Source organism: Colletes latitarsis, chromosome 3 (assembly GCF_051014445.1).
Source record: "Colletes latitarsis isolate SP2378_abdomen chromosome 3, iyColLati1, whole genome shotgun sequence".
In the NCBI taxonomy this organism is placed as follows: Eukaryota; Metazoa; Arthropoda; class Insecta; order Hymenoptera; family Colletidae; genus Colletes; species Colletes latitarsis.
Genome location: NC_135136.1, coordinates 43,173,184 through 43,190,512, shown reverse-complemented (window position 1 = coordinate 43,190,512; position 17,329 = coordinate 43,173,184). Strand labels below are relative to the sequence as shown.

General features: G+C 38.8%; 2 protein-coding genes across 5 annotated transcripts in view; one reads left to right on the top strand and one right to left on the bottom strand.

The window, feature by feature from the left end:
- LOC143340633 (synaptic vesicle membrane protein VAT-1 homolog-like) overlaps positions 1–8,090 on the top strand; it is a 31,142-nt gene extending 23,052 nt beyond the window's left edge. For 2 of the 3 annotated variants that reach the window (XM_076762812.1, XM_076762813.1), the window contains exons 4-7: positions 2,783–2,931; positions 3,034–3,193; positions 3,387–3,813; positions 4,017–8,090. In XM_076762812.1, the coding sequence (XP_076618927.1) occupies positions 2,783–2,931; positions 3,034–3,193; positions 3,387–3,813; positions 4,017–4,042 (762 nt within the window). In that variant the 3' untranslated portion in view covers positions 4,043–8,090. The remainder of the gene's footprint in view (positions 1–2,782; positions 2,932–3,033; positions 3,194–3,386; positions 3,814–4,016) is intronic. The other variant, XR_013079469.1, reaches the window with a different exon arrangement.
- A 243-nt stretch (positions 8,091–8,333) lies between these two features.
- Mcr (macroglobulin complement-related) lies at positions 8,334–16,204 on the bottom strand. Of its 2 annotated transcripts, XM_076762811.1 has the most exons (6): positions 16,151–16,204; positions 16,007–16,079; positions 15,667–15,839; positions 11,100–15,326; positions 10,743–11,023; positions 8,334–10,630 (listed from the first exon to the last, which is right to left on the bottom strand). In XM_076762811.1, exons 3-6 carry the CDS (start codon positions 15,834–15,836, stop codon positions 10,428–10,430), a joined length of 4,881 nt encoding a protein of 1,626 aa, XP_076618926.1. In that variant the 5' UTR covers positions 15,837–15,839; positions 16,007–16,079; positions 16,151–16,204; the 3' UTR covers positions 8,334–10,427. The 2 variants fall into 2 exon arrangements, with proteins under 2 accessions (XP_076618926.1, XP_076618925.1); XM_076762810.1 differs by having other exon boundaries at positions 16,007–16,198.
- Positions 16,205–17,329: the final 1,125 nt, after the last annotated feature.

The following is a 17,329-nucleotide window of genomic DNA, read 5'->3' as shown; positions in this document are numbered from 1 at the left end:
TTACGACCGGCAAAACTTTTATTTCAAGGTCGCTTTTTCAAAAATTTCAAAATCTCGAGCCATTTTTAATTATTTGAATTAAACGCGAAAAAGTTTAAAAGAAGCGGCAGATTTTATTTTATTCTAGCGTCAGAGTTTCGTTGAACCGGCAGCAGCGTGATGCAATTAGTTCGGTATAAAGAAAATTGCAAAGTTGACCCGTTTCTACGACCGCTGAAATATATGCAACCCCTAAACTAATTAAATACACTCTCACGTGGATACCCATTGTCTGCGGATTGCTTAAACTTGTTACGCAGTGTGTGTACGGCAGAGAGGCGGTTAAATTTGGGTTGACGCGTTAACGAGAAAATCTTACATTTCGCGTCACTGATTTAATAAAGAAACTGTTGTTATTTTATTAATACTGGAGCTTAAAAAATGTTTGGAAACCGCCAGTCGTGCGTTATAAATTCGAGTAGACGCATTGTCGAGAAAATCTTCCGTTTCAGGTATCAGACTTAATTACAGCGCTATTGTTATTCAAGGCGTTGTTCGTTAAATAATTAAATATGCAGTCGCGCGAATGCCATTGTCTTTCATTGCTTAAACTTGTTACGAAGTATGCGCGGGTACAGTTGTAAAACTTGGTAGACGCGTTAACGAGAAAATCTTCCATTTCGCGTTTCTGGGATCTGAGTTCAAGTATTGTTATTCAGGAAGCTGGTTAGCGAGTAATTAAATGTATACTCGCGCGGATTCCATTGTATTCGAGTTTCTCGAACTTGTGACACGCGTGTATCGAAGAAATTTTATTAAATGAGTTATTAACCCCTTCGTTCCGACCGCATCGCTTTTGTTAACCAGGGGTGATGGAAGCTTTTTTCTTATTTCTTAATTAAATAGTATAATGATTAAGGTGCTATTAACAGCTTCTGGAAATTAGGAATTGTAAATATAAAGATACCGAACTAATATGGTGACTGAAACAACGAAACTCTGGCTAGTAAAGTCACGTACATGTGACAACAGCTTTCAAAGCGTTAGCAACGAAGCAAGTTCTATTTCTTGCGTTGAGAAACACGGTTGGTTGCTTCGCGGAATGGAGAATATGGAGAAGACACAGATCCATTCCCAGCGTACATTGTCGGGCGTCGCGACGCCGTTGTCCTGGTAAAACCCTGCGGTCGGGGGCACGAAAACCGCACTTTTCTTCCCTGTCACAGTATATATCATCCGGGAAGGACGAGCTTCCCCGTTGGGCAAGCAAGTCACGTCCATGGGAAAAGCTGGAAAAAGCACTTGACTCGAAAAATTACATTTCTTGATCACGTCGAATTTTCCCATTTTCTTCGATCCCTCTGACCCACGACCACTCGCAAACTCATATTTTACCCTTTCTTTCTACGTATATAGCTATCTAGTTTCTATGTACGCGCACAGACACACAGAATTGTTAGAGATTAAATTTTAATCGATAGCAATATTTATCCTCTGTTATATATTCAGTAACAGACCGATAAACTGATACGCACAGTTTGCACGAACGAGGTCTGAGTTATACGAGCGTTTTTTATACGGTGCTCTGTGTTTTCCAATGTTCGTACAGCCTAAATAGTTTTTTTTTCCATGCAGCACGCGACGCCATCGCATAAAAAACGCTTATCTAACTGGGGAGCCCAAAGGTCTTCTGGGAGCACGTCCTTGTTTTCAAATTTCTTCCACTCTAAGTTTTCTGACCATCCAACAATACGAACGTCGTATTTTTATATCTTCTGGCGCGAGAAAAGTAGAATTTCAAAGATTGCAGACTGATGTCACGACGTTGTTACGGGTGAAAAATATACTTCGAGACAGTTTTGGACAACATATAATACGGTTAACAATTTACGATTATGTTTACAATGTAATTACACGGTTTAATCATAATTTATGATTATGATTACACAGTAATTACATAGTAATTACACGGTAATCATAATCGTAAATCGTTATTTGATTACACGTTGCCCAACGCTTCATCGAAAGTATTTATCGTTAAAAGAATGTTCGTTTTATGAGAATAATGTCGACGAATTACCAGAATGGCAAGAAAAAACTGGAAATAACGAGAACAGGCAGATATCCTATTTAATAGAAGTAACAAGTGTTGTACATTGTATCGTTTTTAAATGAAATTACTAACATTATATTAATTGCCAGTTTGACTAATTATGTCGTCCGCCAAATTGTCCGGATAATCGACGGGTTCTGGTGCAGTCATTATTGTTGATCCAAGAGACGAATAAATATGGAAGAATGTATATTTCCCTGGCTAGTTGAGATGCCCCTTTTATGACGTACAATTTGGAGCGGCTTCTTAACATTCTGGCCCGTCCTCCGTTCCCTTTCCCTTTTTGCTACCTTTTGCCTTTTTTCTCCCTTAAATTCTTATGCCTCTTTCCTGGGTCCTCTTTGGTTCACCAGGGCCCACAGGATTGGCCGTGTTATTGGGTATCGAATTCTCTCGAGAACGGACGCAGGCAGGCAGGCAGACAGAAGAGCGGTCAGCTCGATTCTCGGAAATAATGAATGCTGCTTCTGTTGAAAAGTCTCTCCGGCCGCTTCGTGCTCAATTTTTACCCCTCTCGATGCACAACACGATCATGCTCTTTACCGCACGAGACTCGAGGAAACACTTGAGGAATTAATGGGATTACGAGTTTTAAGACAACGCTATAGAATCTTATAGATTAGGATCCAAGTACCGTCGTTACGTGTCTGCCCTATTAAAATTCATTTTAATCGTTTCTTTCTGTTTTAGGGTCAGGCAGTGGTTCAGCTTGCAAAAACTGTCAAGGATGTGACCATCTTCGGTGTGTGCAGTAAATCAAAACACGAGGCTCTGAAAGCCGCTGGCACTATTGACCATCTATTGGAACGGGGCACAGATTACTGCAACGAAGTCAGAAAGTAAGTGTGGTAATGCCATGGAGTCGGTCCGTACCCCGTCTCGTCACCTCGTCGACCGGTGTTTTTAAACTACCTTATTCACTTGTCTCGATTTTATCGCAGGATATCCCCCGAGGGCGTGGATATAGTTCTCGATTGCCTGTGCGGCGAGGAATGCAACAAGGGATACGCGTTGCTGAAACCTATGGGGAAATACATCCTTTACGGGTCTAGTAATGTGGTCACTGGCGAAACGAAGAGCTTCTTCTCGGCGGCACGATCAGTACGTGATGTATACTACTCGATTATTCTGTTACCTTTCGCAGAGATAGATGTGCATCGCTCCTCACAATATTACCAGCTCTCCCTGGGGAGCCAGGCTGTGTTCTAGAGACAGGCAGCATCGAATGCTTTTATAATTGAAATACCCGTAAAATACCGAGTACGATTGTATTAACAATTTAATCATTTTCCAGTGGTGGCAAGTCGACAAAGTATCGCCCATAAAACTCTTCGACGAGAACAAAACACTCTCCGGATTGAATCTTCGTCACTTGATGTATCAGCACGGCAGCCACGCGTTCGTACGACGAGCAGTGGATCGAGTGTTCACTATGTGGAACGAGGGTAAGATAAAGCCGATGGTGGACTCGACGTGGGCATTGGAGGACGTGCCGGAAGCCATGCAGAAGATGCACGATCGCAAGAACATCGGCAAGATCGTTCTGGATCCGAGTCTGGAGCCCAAGCCGAAACCGGCGACGCCCGCAAAGGGAAAAACGAAGGACAAGAAGGCGGCCAGCCAAGAGGAGAAGAAAGCGTCGAGCGTAGAGTCGGAGGAAGGCGAGAAGAAGAAAGAGCCTGAATTGACAAACGGAACGTCCGAAGACAAATCCGATAGCGGTAAATAAGAATTAAATTACTCGTTAGTTGAAAGATTAGTCGTCAATTGTTCTTTTTAAATTAAATATGTTAAAGATAGGGAAGGATAACTGGTACTTTTTATCCGGAATGGAACACTGTTTCAAAAACATATTCCGGAAATCGATGAGGTCCAAGATGTCGACAAGAAGGGAACCACTACCATTTGACTTCTTTGCTTTCAGATTCGAAAGAGAAGGAATCGAGCTGAATTAGCGGCAGTAGCTGATTCGATTATGCGTATATATATTTACATATAAATATATATATAATGCAAAAAGCGAAACTGATATTCCACGAAGATCAAGGATTTTCAGATAAGTACTACTTCATTATTAAAAAAAAAGAAAAAAAAACGGATCATCTACAATTGTTGCCACACGTCGTGGAAATTGAATTTGATCCGAACGATTTATTAAAACGATCTCCGAAACATCGTACGCAGATGACGAATTTTAACTTGTTCTTCGAAGAAAGGCAAACTGGAATAAGAATCGAGCGACGTTTTACGCGAGTGAAATTAATGAATTTTTTAAAAAAATGTCTGGTTTCGTTGAAGTGGGCATTCGTTTAGCTCGATCGGATTTAGTAAAACATGGCTCGTTTCCTTCCAAGAAAGAATATCTGCATGCTTCTGTTCTCCTCTCGTTTGTTTGCGCTGTGAGTTCGAGGGAATCGTGAGTGAAAGTGGTGCAAAAAAATAAAAAAAAAGAAAAAGAAAGAAAGAAAGAAAGAAATACAAAAAAAGAAACAAAAAATAAAGAATGAGTAACAATCATCCCCCGTGTGCGAACAAGAGGGAAACAAAGATACAAACAAACGACAACCAAATACAAATATCAATTTCGACGCGGTCCACAGTAGTTTACAGAATATAAAAGAACTATTATTTTTATTTTTTCACACTGACCAAAACGAATTGATTTCACATAGAGTGAACGCTTGTTGCACGCCAGATTCGTTGGGCAGTCTGACAAAAGGTAGCGAATTGGTTTTATTTTTTAACGTGTTCTTTCAACGATTTTCATCCACTGGACTACTCGTACTTATCAGAAATATTGATAAAAAAAAAAGAAAAAGAGGAAAAACATTGACAAAAACCGCCCAACGATCCTGCGCTGGCCAGCAAATCGCTACTTTATTTACTCGCATTGACTACTATTCGCTGCTGCGATACATATATATGCAGTAACATTTTACACTACTATAATAGTACCATTTATTGTAATTTAATAGAATATGGTAATCTAATTGAGCTTTGAGGGTGGGAATTGCGTAGAGAAACGATAGAAAGAGTGAGAGAGTGAGAGTGCCCGCCTAAAAGCTGAAAGGAAAAGCGACTGTATATTACTCATTTACGCGTGTCTCCTTTTTTACTTTTGATTAACGATGTTTTTATTCCCATCTTTTTTATTATGAAATATTGTCACGAAACGCTACACCACCACGTAGCTTGAATCATTTTAGATACGTGTGTTTCTAAATTCTGTACAATCGATAAATATATCATAATTGCTACTGCCATAGCGCCGGTCATAATCGGCGAGAACGTTTAGAAAGAGAAAAATCGACAACTTTTTGCAACGATTTACCAACGATACGTCTCTGTTACTACGATAGATCGTTTGTCAGTTTTAAAAATTTTCTATATAAAAATAGGGTAGCGTTTTCAATGTTTTAAAAGAAAAATAATAATTTTATTTCTTTTGACGATAATTCTTTCAGACTGATGTCTGGGAATGAATCTCATTTTGATAATCGTCCTAGAATTGAGAATCTATTCGTAACGAGTACCTTCCAATGGCAGTACCTTCCAAAATGAAACCAATTTGTAATCGATCTTTCTAATTTATATTGTCGAGTGCAGATCTGAACGGTTGCATGAGAGGTACACGCTAGCGCAATTGATTTGTTGAATCGGAACGAACGAATGTTTTAATGGTGTTGAGAGAAAAAAAAAAACAAAATGATGATGTCGCCGATCCTCGTCATCTTATTAGGTGAAACTCGAGATTTTACCTCGAACGATGAAGCGAAGGAAGGATTTAAAAGAAAAAGAAAAGAAAAAAAAAGGAAATAGATGGAAACGGAATGAAAATGGCTCGGAAAAGAGCGGCGCGTTGATGCAGAATGAAATGCATATCTCTCCGAAACGGTTGGAACAATTTTTATGTAGCTCGATTCTGTTAGAATTTGATACTAGCTCTGTATACCGATATATCTATATTATAAAAGATCACTATAACGAAAAGTTGCGGACGAGGGGGAGCTATACATATTATATATAAATATAAATATAAATAAATGAGTAAATAATTAAAGTAAGTCGACGACGTGTCGTCTTCGAGAGTCGTTGTTGGTCGACGCGTAAAAAAGGTGTAAGAACTATAAGATTTATTAACTATATTAACTACTATTACTGCCGTATCGAGTCTCTCAGTCCAAAAGTACCACGAGTACTTGCAATCTCATCAAGAACTTATATATATCAATTTCTGTAAACGAGAAATGGCAATGCAAAAAAAAAAGAAGAGTAGGAAAATAGATAAACTCCGCGGAGTAAAAAGGTTGACTGTGGCTACATATTTTGAGACATCTTTTAAACATGTAAGAGTACAGCTAAAAATAAATTAAGTTCGACACGACGTAATCTCTCTACGCGAGAAAAAAAAAAACATGGTACACGTTTATTCATATACACACGACGATACACATCATATTGTATATTTTATGTAAGGCTTTAAATGTTTCATCAAATAACTCTATTATATTATAATATATCTATATATTTGTATCGATCGTTTTCCCTATCCTGATTATTGGTTTAGGTCCGGAATATTGTATCAACGTCCTGGAATGTCTGTAATTAATATCCGGCGTTCAAAGATTTAGCGGGACATTCCAAATTAGTTAATCTTGTCAAATAACTATTGCCAAAGTGTGTACTGTATTGCGCTATACGGATGCACACATGCAGGGTGTTTGCATCACTATTATCTATAACATTCTTGGGAATGAATGGCATAAAAAAGAATTTCATTATTTTTTTTTTACAAGAAATGCTATGATTATTGGAACGATTTTAAACCAACGCATTTCTTATAAAAAATAATCCCAAATTATTCCAGTTATTTCGATGAAAGATGTTTAAGCAATGTGAACACCTTGTATATAAACACATGGTTATTGGCCAGCATTACTCATATTATGGTAACAGAAATAAAGAACGAGGGAAACTGTTTAGCTGCCTTGTGTACAGAACTGCTTTAAATTGTCACATGAAACAACACAGCAGCTCGTTATAAAACAATCGATCCAACGATCTTTTTGCATTTCTAGCAGCCGGGCCTTAGTTACAGACACGCACTTTCAAATCTTTACCTCTCGATCTTGTTCAAAGCTAACATTATTTTTGCACCGTTCGACGTTTACAACTTGTTCCTGCATTTTTTTTTTTAAATCGAGAAAACTGACATTTGTGCTCAGAACACTTTCAGTACTTATTTCTCGAATTACAAACGCATCCTAAAGCAAGATCAAGCGGTAGAATTGCAGAGATCGGTTGATTTTAATAGACTGTTCGATATGTTTAAGCTCTCAGAAATATGCACTCCGAGCGAACCCTCGTCTTACAAAAGGAACACAGATCATTTTACGCAATCTTGACCTAATGTAATTAACGCGATAAGCAAAGGTCAATTTGTTTGTCGAAAAAATTGTATCCTTTACGATGCAACAATTTGTTGTATAATTTCTGAAGTAACTGGGTATAAAAAGAAAAAAGAAAAAACAGAAAAAAAAGATGATACCAAACGGCAGATTACAAATTATTTAACTACGATTGAACGAAGGGTTCACCAATAATAGGACCAATAATATCATTCCGTTGCCCCGGATAGAAAAGATGCTGCGGTAACGTGTACGATCTTTTTTCCCGCCTTTACGTATTTTTCTGTTAACCGAGACCTACCTGCATCGTGGGAGAACAGGACCTACAGTTTCGCAACGTGATACATCATATAATTATGTGTAAAATTGTAAAATTCGTCTTGGGGGTCCAGGCGAAAGGGCACGTGTTTTCTTTACTCTCCGGAATGTTCTTTTGACCCTTCCGGATATGCTCCGCCATAGGGCACTCGAGAAGGAAAACAAACATTTTTCGCCTGTTCTCCGAAAGCTCGATATATAGATTGTATTTTTGGCTTATTATTGTAAGACTGACTATGTTGCTATATTAATGATTGCTTCGAAAATATGTACAGCTGTGTTTGGCTCATTCATCCTAGTACTTGTCCTTAGTTCTTCTGACTTATTTGACGGGTCGTTTTTCTAAGTCAAACCTATCCAACATGTGCATAAACGCTTATGGCCGTTCGGAAAATATATTGAAAGTGGTACAACATATGCAAACATATAGAAGCTGTTCATTTGAAAACATTACACCTCAAAATGTTAACATTGATTAATCTGACTACATTTAATTATAAATATTGAATTACTCGTTGCCTACCCATTTCTCTTTTTCTTTGTAACGTTTAAATAAATATAAGTTTACTGTAAAATGGTCATTTACAAACGAGAAAAGGTTGTTAAAAGTATTTTTATTATTTATTCGTATAAAGATTATAAAACTTAAAAATATATTCAACACACGTTAAATGCTTCTCTCTCTCGTTAATAGTTTAAATATATTTTCGGACGGTTCGCACGAGCGAGAATCAGCTTTTTACAAGATTTAAGATTATGAATAATTTAACATGCACGTAGATATGTTATTTTATTATAAAAATTAGAGATCCCCGTTTCACGCGTATCTAAAAGATACATTGACTGCCACGCCAAGGAATTGCAGAGGTGTTTGTATTTTTCAAACTCAAGATGGGTTTAGTTGTATCGAAAATTGTTTAAACTTTTAAGAGCCGTTTGATCGACCATACAGTCAACGTGTTAAACATAGGTATAAAACCGTGATCTCTATTAAAAATTGTTGCTGTACGTGTCCACAAGTTAAAGGTGTTATTATTAATAGTACAATAGTACAAAGCAGACTTCTTTAAGGACGGTATATTAACGCTATATGCGCTACGATACTGTTTGTGCGACAAAGTTTCCTTTGAAAAATTTCCAGTAAACATCAAAAATTTTCTTAATTTGAGTCATATTCAATACTTAACGCAAATGTTGAGTATATTAAGTTTCATTTTTAATAAACAAATCACAACCGATATCTCAATTTCTAAAATTCTGTCGCACGTTTTCAAAGTATCAGTCATATAACATTCTAGAAAACTTACTTAAGAGTTCATATTGTAATCTTAGAATAAATGCTACTTTACTAAAATAGATCTTTGATGTTCGAACAGGCAAATCACACTATACAAAAGAATACAGATTCTCTTTGTAGAGGCAAACACATTTGGACGAATACCTCGTAACTTTCCACGTTTGTTCGTTTCAAAACGTGATTCGAATATGCGCTAAAACGACATTAATGTCGAGAATTCCTTCTAACCTACTATTTACATATTACCAACCAGAACCAATAGCAACTTTTCCTAATCGAAATCCTTTGATTCGTGAATTGTTCAAGAAACGTCATCAAGGCACAATTTATGAGCTGCAAAATTTTGCAAGTTATAAAATTGACAAATGTAAAACGTATAAGAGTAACATTCTATTGTTTTCTAGTGTCGGATGAATTTTAACATAATTTCATAAATTGATAAGAAAAGTTGCAGAAAGATCTTCACAAAAGTAAAGTTGTATACATTAGATATAGTTGAAGTTGAAAATAAGAAAAAATGTTGTTTCCAATGAGACCATTACCAGTACTTGGAAGTGAAACTATTACAAGTTACCATGTACTCTATTTTAGATGCTTTTAAATATTCTTTTCATTCTTTACTACTAAGAAGAACTATAAAAAGTTTTTCTTTTTGGTGTGACACGCTTATTGCGAGAAACTCGACCACGACTAAATTTCATTTGTACTTGAGATTCTTTGCCTCCTAGAACACATTGCTGTAACTGCATAAATGGTATTCAATTATTAAACGGTGAAAACATTGAACAAATCGATACCTCATCGACTAACAACATTAAATTACATAAAATATTAGACGCTTTAGTTTTAAAAGATGTATAAAAAATATGCATTTCGGATCACATAGATCTCATCAAATTGCGCTCAAGTTGTACATATATGCGCTGAATATAAAATTTTCGATATACATTATAACAAATAATAAATGGACGGATTTATCTCGTAACTAGGTCGATAGAACGTTACAAAAAGAACAAAGTACGAAGTAAAATTAGCTGGAACTTTGGAAAACTTGTATTACTATCTGTATTATATGCAGATACTGTTCCAGCTATGCACCAAAATATTTAATCCGCGATTAGTAAGTAATTCTTCTGTCGTAATAGTAATACTTGTGTGTTCTTTAATAAATTTACGGACGGTATTATGGAATGAAGTAAGTAGAGAAGAGTAGAGAAAACATGGCAATGTTGTATAAAACGTAAAGCACGAAACAGAAGCGTTGTTTCCTCTCTTTCGTTTAAAAATTTGTACGTAATATTAAGTGTCGAGACTAACCAACGCTAAACTCCTGTGTTCGAAAATATCTCGTCACGACAACCAGAAGAGAAACCATGATCAGGAAACTCGTTGGCTTGGCAAACAGTGTGGCAATATTATAAATCGGACAATATGGACACTGAGAGCTGCCGCAAACCTCACATATGTTCAACGTGTACGTGGAGAGAGCATCAAATATCGTTTCGTTGAATCGTTCTGAAAATAATTTAACAAATCAATCAAGTTGGATGGGATTTGCAATTTTGGGGAGGGATGAATCGTGTAAAGTTAATCGTGCATTAATGTACGCATAATGGCGTATAAGTACCTGGCGAATAATAATCGTAGACTCTGATAGGAAGGTACCGTGACATATTTGCAACCGGATACCATCTCTCTATCGTAAAGTTCACGCATGTTTCCTCTTGATCGAGATAATCAAAGTAAAAGAGAATCTTCTTTTCTTGGAACCTTGCCCTTTGAAGATTTCTCACTTGTCTCGAGAGAATATACCTATCCAAGGTTTGCTGTTGGATTATGTAACCCGTTGGTATGGCTACGTCCAACACTGCCATTCCGGAACGCGAAGACTCGTTTATATTCATCCACCTGTTAAAAAAATTAAATAGATAATAGACTCCGAAAGAAAAAAGAGGAGACAACAACGCGGAAATAAATATTTTACCTCTGACAACTGAGGTACGAAATGTGAGACTGATTTCTGCCATGGAAGTTTGCTCTGGTGACCAAATCGAAGGCTTTGATCGGTGGTTGGGTTTGGAATTTGGCAATGTCTACGTTGTATTGTACGGACATTTGCAGAATCGCATATCCAGCACCTTTTGCTTGTACTTTGACCGTTCCCCATGCTTCTGGTATATCTATCGTTTGAAGCCTTGCCAGATTATTATCGTTAACATACAACGTTTTAGTTTGTCCTGGGAGTGCTGTAGCTTCTATGGTCACAGCCAAAGAGCTAACGTCTCTGATTCTCGATCTAACCGTGTAATCCATTAAAGCTTTCAATGCCCATGCAGTGTCTTGAGTAGAAGCCCAACCACCGTCCGTTAGTCTCTGCGCGTTCAACCATTTTACTATAGGTTCTATCATTGTTTCTTGTCGCGCAACATGCACCAGAAGCGCATACGCGGTGGTTTCGATATTCTCGGAGTCATATTTGTATGGTAAACGCGGCAGAAGGAATGGTTTCTGATTTTCCAGCTTGTAAGGAGGAAGGGGCACTTGTTCTCTTCCCCAGTAAGTCAAACCTCCTTCTCTGCGCGCGTGTCTGGTCAAGATATTGAAAGCCTGGCCAGCGATAGAAGCTTTTGCCAACAGCAGAGCATACGATACTATTGCTATTTCATAAGGGTTTCCGCGATCTTCTAAAAGCTTCAAATTTCTTTCCAACCACTTGACCGCATTAGCAGCGCTTACAGCGACCTGGGTTCCCAAACCCTCGGGCAAATCTTTTACGCTTTGCAACGTAATGAGAACGTGAGCCGTGAGGCTAATGTTCCTGTGTACTATTATGTCATCCACGTAATTTAGAGAGCTGTTCATTTTTCGATCTGGCAGCCACGTAACTTCGTAAAACGATCCGTCGGTCGTTTGATGTCTTAGTAACCAAGACACAGCCTGAGCTATTACCTCGGGATCTATGTACAAATAGTTCTCCCATTCGTAGAAACGAGCTTCTTGCAAAATACGAGCGCAATACGCCGTCAACCAAACGCTAGGCGCGGACTGGTTCCAGTCGCTACGGAATAAACTGAAGGAACCATCGGGATTCATGAACGAAAGTTGTCGTTGGTAGCCGATATTCATGTAATAAAAGCTTTCCTTCTCCTGTGTTCTGTTACGTTGGTTTACCAAACGCATGTATAGTATCGTGTACAAGTTGGCCGCAAAACTGAACATATTTTGTTCGGCACAATCCATAGGAAGATTTATGAGACTGGTAGCATTGACGGGCATCGTTGGAAAAATTGGACCGACAACGTCCCCGACTACGCTTATCACCGCCTTGTTCGATCCAAACACGTAATAGCGATTTTCGTCGTACGGTATGATCGGAGTTTCCGTGACGTTAACATGCATGTACTGGAATACGTAGGCACGATTGCTCAGATCAAGTAGAATAGACTGATGACGGTACTGTGGAACACCATCGGCTTCTACGTGCAAATTACGGGTAACCGAATCTCTTCCTATTACAGTCGTGGCGTAAATGTGTACTTTGATGTCTCCGAGTCTAACAGGTACAATAGGCAAGTAGACGATAGCAGCATCCTGCGCGGGAATCCAAATGAAAAATTGATGTTCGCCAAACGACGTACGAGGTTTGTACGATTGTACGATGCCGTTGTCTTCGACGTGAACGAATTTATAATCGTTAGAACCAGCCAAGACTACTATTGCTTCAATGTTGTGGCACAAGTAATTGAAAATGGAAACTCGAATACCGATTTGTTCGCCTTGCCGACTATGAGTAGGCATTTCCACGTTTATATAAAACGGTAAGACACCCATATATTCGAGCGCTTTTGGCAACATACCAAAACCCATACTCGGCGACATACTGAACGCCGTCACCATCCAATGAACCGGTCTTCGTGGTACGTCTATATTAAAAATATATCTCCCGTGAGGGCCGATGTTAATGTCTTTCCATAACCAGACGTTTTCGTACTGTCTCTGTACTCTGTTGGATCTCCACTTTCTGAACAACGCTATTTCGGTGGCATTTCTATATTCGCAAACCGCTTCGTCCGTCCCATCTTCGCAATCGAATATCCCGTCACATTTTTTGTCTAATCTGTAACACCTTCCGGAAAGGCATTCACCGTATCCTTGAGTCTGATTACAATTATCTGGCCTTCGGTAAACAAAGGCATCTGTAAAAACAATTAATCCAATATATTCGAAAGTTCTGTTTGCATCTATGCCAAACGTCGAAGACGGATAGTAGACAACTTCGTCCGGATCACCATCGTGGTACAACCAAGTATGAGAATGCGTGCCATTTGTTGCTTCGTCGAAATGTGCCATTTTCGTAATTACATTAGAGTACGTTATTTCGTTTCCAGCTTGCATAGTGAAGAAAGATCGATCTATACCCGACAGAGCAACGTATGCTCCTGGTTCTCCGTAAATAGCTACTTCAACATTTTCACCTGTTCTCGCTTTTTTATCGTTAATGTATACGGTGAAATTGTTACGCGAAATACCGTTCACAGAAAATGTTAGCGAGTCCACGACAACATTAGCATACTGACCGATATGATATACCACAATAGTTGAAACGGGAGCCATCTCTGCACTGAGAGGAACAGCAAACGTTTTTATGTTGTGTTGCATGTTATCTTGCCCGGTTAAAAGTATGATACCCTTTGCCATGATAATATAGTTAAATGTATCGATATAGAAATTTGTTTGAACGTGAAACACCATGTATTCTCCAACTTTAGGCTTTTCCGTAGATGTTGAAATTTTAATATGTTGTTGATTTGGGGATTCGTGGGCTAACAGTAACAGCTCCGTTTGTGCTTTAGCTCCTTCCCCATCTGTGAAAAAAGCGTAAACTTTCATAGAAGCGATATCGTTCAAAATGTATTGGGCCTGATCTGTATTCTGTTCGAGCCCTAATTGCTTCCTCAGATCGATCTTTGTGGACCAGACAGCCGCATTATCCGCGGATGCTTTTAAAATTCGAGTCTCCATGGTTCTACGACCACCTGTTTTCATTTCGATGTCTGCACGGATCTCCACCGTTGCTCCCTTCAGTTGCGTATATCTTAATGCAGAATTGTCGTGAAACGATGCCACTAAATTTATAGAAAATGGCATCGACGGTTTAAAGATTTGCGGCGAACCGCCTAAAAATCGAATTTTTGATGTAGAATTAAAAATTCGAGCCGTCGAATATCCTGTAATTACCTCTTCCAAAAACCTTTCCCCAACGGTAGCGATCACGGTAATTTCCACACCGGTCGCGGAAGGTGCGAAAGTCAATAGCTCCGACATCGGATATCGAAAATGGTACGTTCCGTTGAAAAATCTCAAAACGGGTACTTTATCTTCGTAAAGCGATGATATTTTTAACCAAGACGGATAATATTCGTCGAAGTAAAAATACCTTTCGATTGATTCGGTAGCAACTTCTGGCCGCGTTTTATCTACAAATCTAAAGCTCGCTTTCAGGGTCAAGTTCCCTCTGACCGGTGCACCACTGGTATAATTTGCTTGAACCGTACCGGATATGTAAGGATCGTTATCGAAGAAAAATGCCGGCATCGTAACGTTCACTTCGAAGCGTGTCTGATAATATTCCTCTATCACAAATGTCTTTTCTTCCACTTGACCTTGCGCTATTACCTGTATAATCCACTCTCCGTAAACAGGCTGATCAGAGAGCTGATAGGACAGGGACACTGTTCCCAAGTTACTTTGTCTACTCAACCAACGTCTCATTATTCTCCTATGTGGATCTAACATGTATACATCAATAGGATTATTGAATGCTTTAAGTTCAGTATTTATGGGTATAGTCCTGAATCGTATAGTTTCTCCCTGCATATACACAGGCTTGTCCAATTGAATAAAAATAGTCATTGATCTTTGAGAGAATGTGAGTTTAGTCTCATTTACAAATGCCTGACCACCGGTTAAACTGTTGTACATTCCTTCTACCCTTAGTTTATATTCTCCTCCGACCGAAGTGGATGGCATCCTCATCAGTAGGGTTTCCGGTATTCCTTCTTTCACTTCTTGATAGTCTGCAGCAATTTCTGCACCATTTCTTTGAATGGATGCGTGCACTGTCATTGGTAGTGGGCTATATAAGACATTTACAGCCACCCGGTAGGTTTTACCAGGTCTTACCATTCGGGATGCAACCACAAAATATGTACTATAAATAAAATTATAAACATTTTAAAGTTGCAGGTATTGTCTTGGTTGTCTAACATGTATATTATTATTTTTTTTAATTTCAATAACGATCGTTCGAATACTTTGGTCAGTCATTGTATATATTATTATCTATATACAGTATTATTTACAGATATTACTATCAAAACATGTAATAAAAATTAGTGTTTATTGCCAAATAAAGCCTACTCTCTAGCCACGTTCAACAAAAATTTACTGGTTAAAGTATTAAACGCTCGGTGTAAACTAGCTCGATGATTCATACCGAGATCAAACTTTCAAGTCATTTTTCTTAATTAAACAACATTTATGAAACTTACGCTTCTTTTATTATAATACTGTCACTTGGATTTCCAAGATTTCGTGATCCGAATCCACTTTGTTCTCTGTCATCGAATCGACTCCACGGAGAACGCGTCGATTCATTTGGCTCTTGCGAGAACTGACCGTTCCCGTAAGCAAAGGTTAACGCCAAAATACAGATCCACATTTTCTACAACATATAACGACTGAAACGTTCACGATTATTTGCAAACAACAAGAGCTGTCATTTCTTCATAAAAAGAATGCCGAGAAACTGTTTGGCCATTAATCGCGAGCAAAATCTGCGGTCAACGCCCAAAATACGCGTTCACCCACTGGCATTTCATTCTCGCTTACCTCGCAGGATTAATTATGTTTTTTTTTTTCCAATCAAATCCACATATCACGAACGATCGCCACTGATTCACACCTATGCATTAAAACTGTTAATACAACGTTTCGTGAGAAAATAAAAATAAACTTTGGGCCCGTTAAATGCACCTTTGAAAAGATTTCATGACTTGTAGGAGTGGTCGCCCAAATACACTCCAGAGACCGAGATGCCAGACTCAGCACTCGGTGCACTACTCACACATGCCAGGTATGCATACGTGAGCTCGTGGAGTTTCGGAAAGTCGACAAAGGCAAACTGACACATGCTCTCTCTCTCGATTCTCCGAAGATACCCGAAGTAATTTCGTACCGCCTCGTGGGAGTCGAGAGAGAAAGGCTCACACTTGCCTTCTCGCTCTTAACAACTGAACTGTCCCCCCCCCCGGCCGTCATATTTTAAATATTGAAAAAAAAGAAATTTTTTTTTTATTATTCCTGTGTATGAACGTACATATGTATATTATTAGTACGATTTTTCAAAATCACAATACTTTAAGTACTTTTGAATTTTCCTACAGGCCTCTGCTGACCATTGCTGATCATCGCTTATATTTCTAACAACGTATAACGAAACTACTGACTTCTGCCAGCCTCCGTTGGCCTCTGCTGGCCACTGCTGACCTTCGTTGACAACTACTGACAAGATTGTATATGTTTAAAGCTTCATGTAATGCAAATCTATGGCAATAAATGATATAATTTAAGGAATTCTATGTGTTCTCATCATTTTTACCTTTCTTTTCCACTCCCTATTGTTCCCTTAGCTATAAGATACATGCCACCTCTTCGCAAGACCGCCAGCATTTTGGAAATGTTCTGGACACTTTGAAAAGCCGGATGACAAAACGCCCAAGTTTGTCGTGGAATAGTTTGCTATTTTCAACGCTAGATGGCGCTTATTTTATCGACCTCAAGCCCCCTGGTGCTAAAACGCCCAAGTTTGTCGTGAAATAATTAGCTATTTTCAACGATAGATGGCGCTTATTTACCGACCTCGAGCCCCCTGGTGCTAAAACGCCCAAGTTTGTCGAGAAATCCATCTAGCGTGGACAATACGAACTATTCCACGACAAACTTGGGCGTTTTAGCACCAGGGGGCTTGAGGTCGGTAAATAAGCGCCATCTAGCGTTGACAATAGTGAACTATTCCACGACAAACTTGGGCGTTTTAGCACCAGGGGGCTGGAGGTCGGTAAATAAGCGCCATCTAGCGTTGGAAATAGCGAACTATTCCACGACAAACTTGGGCGTTTTAACACCAGGGGGCTGGAGGTCGGTAAATAAGCG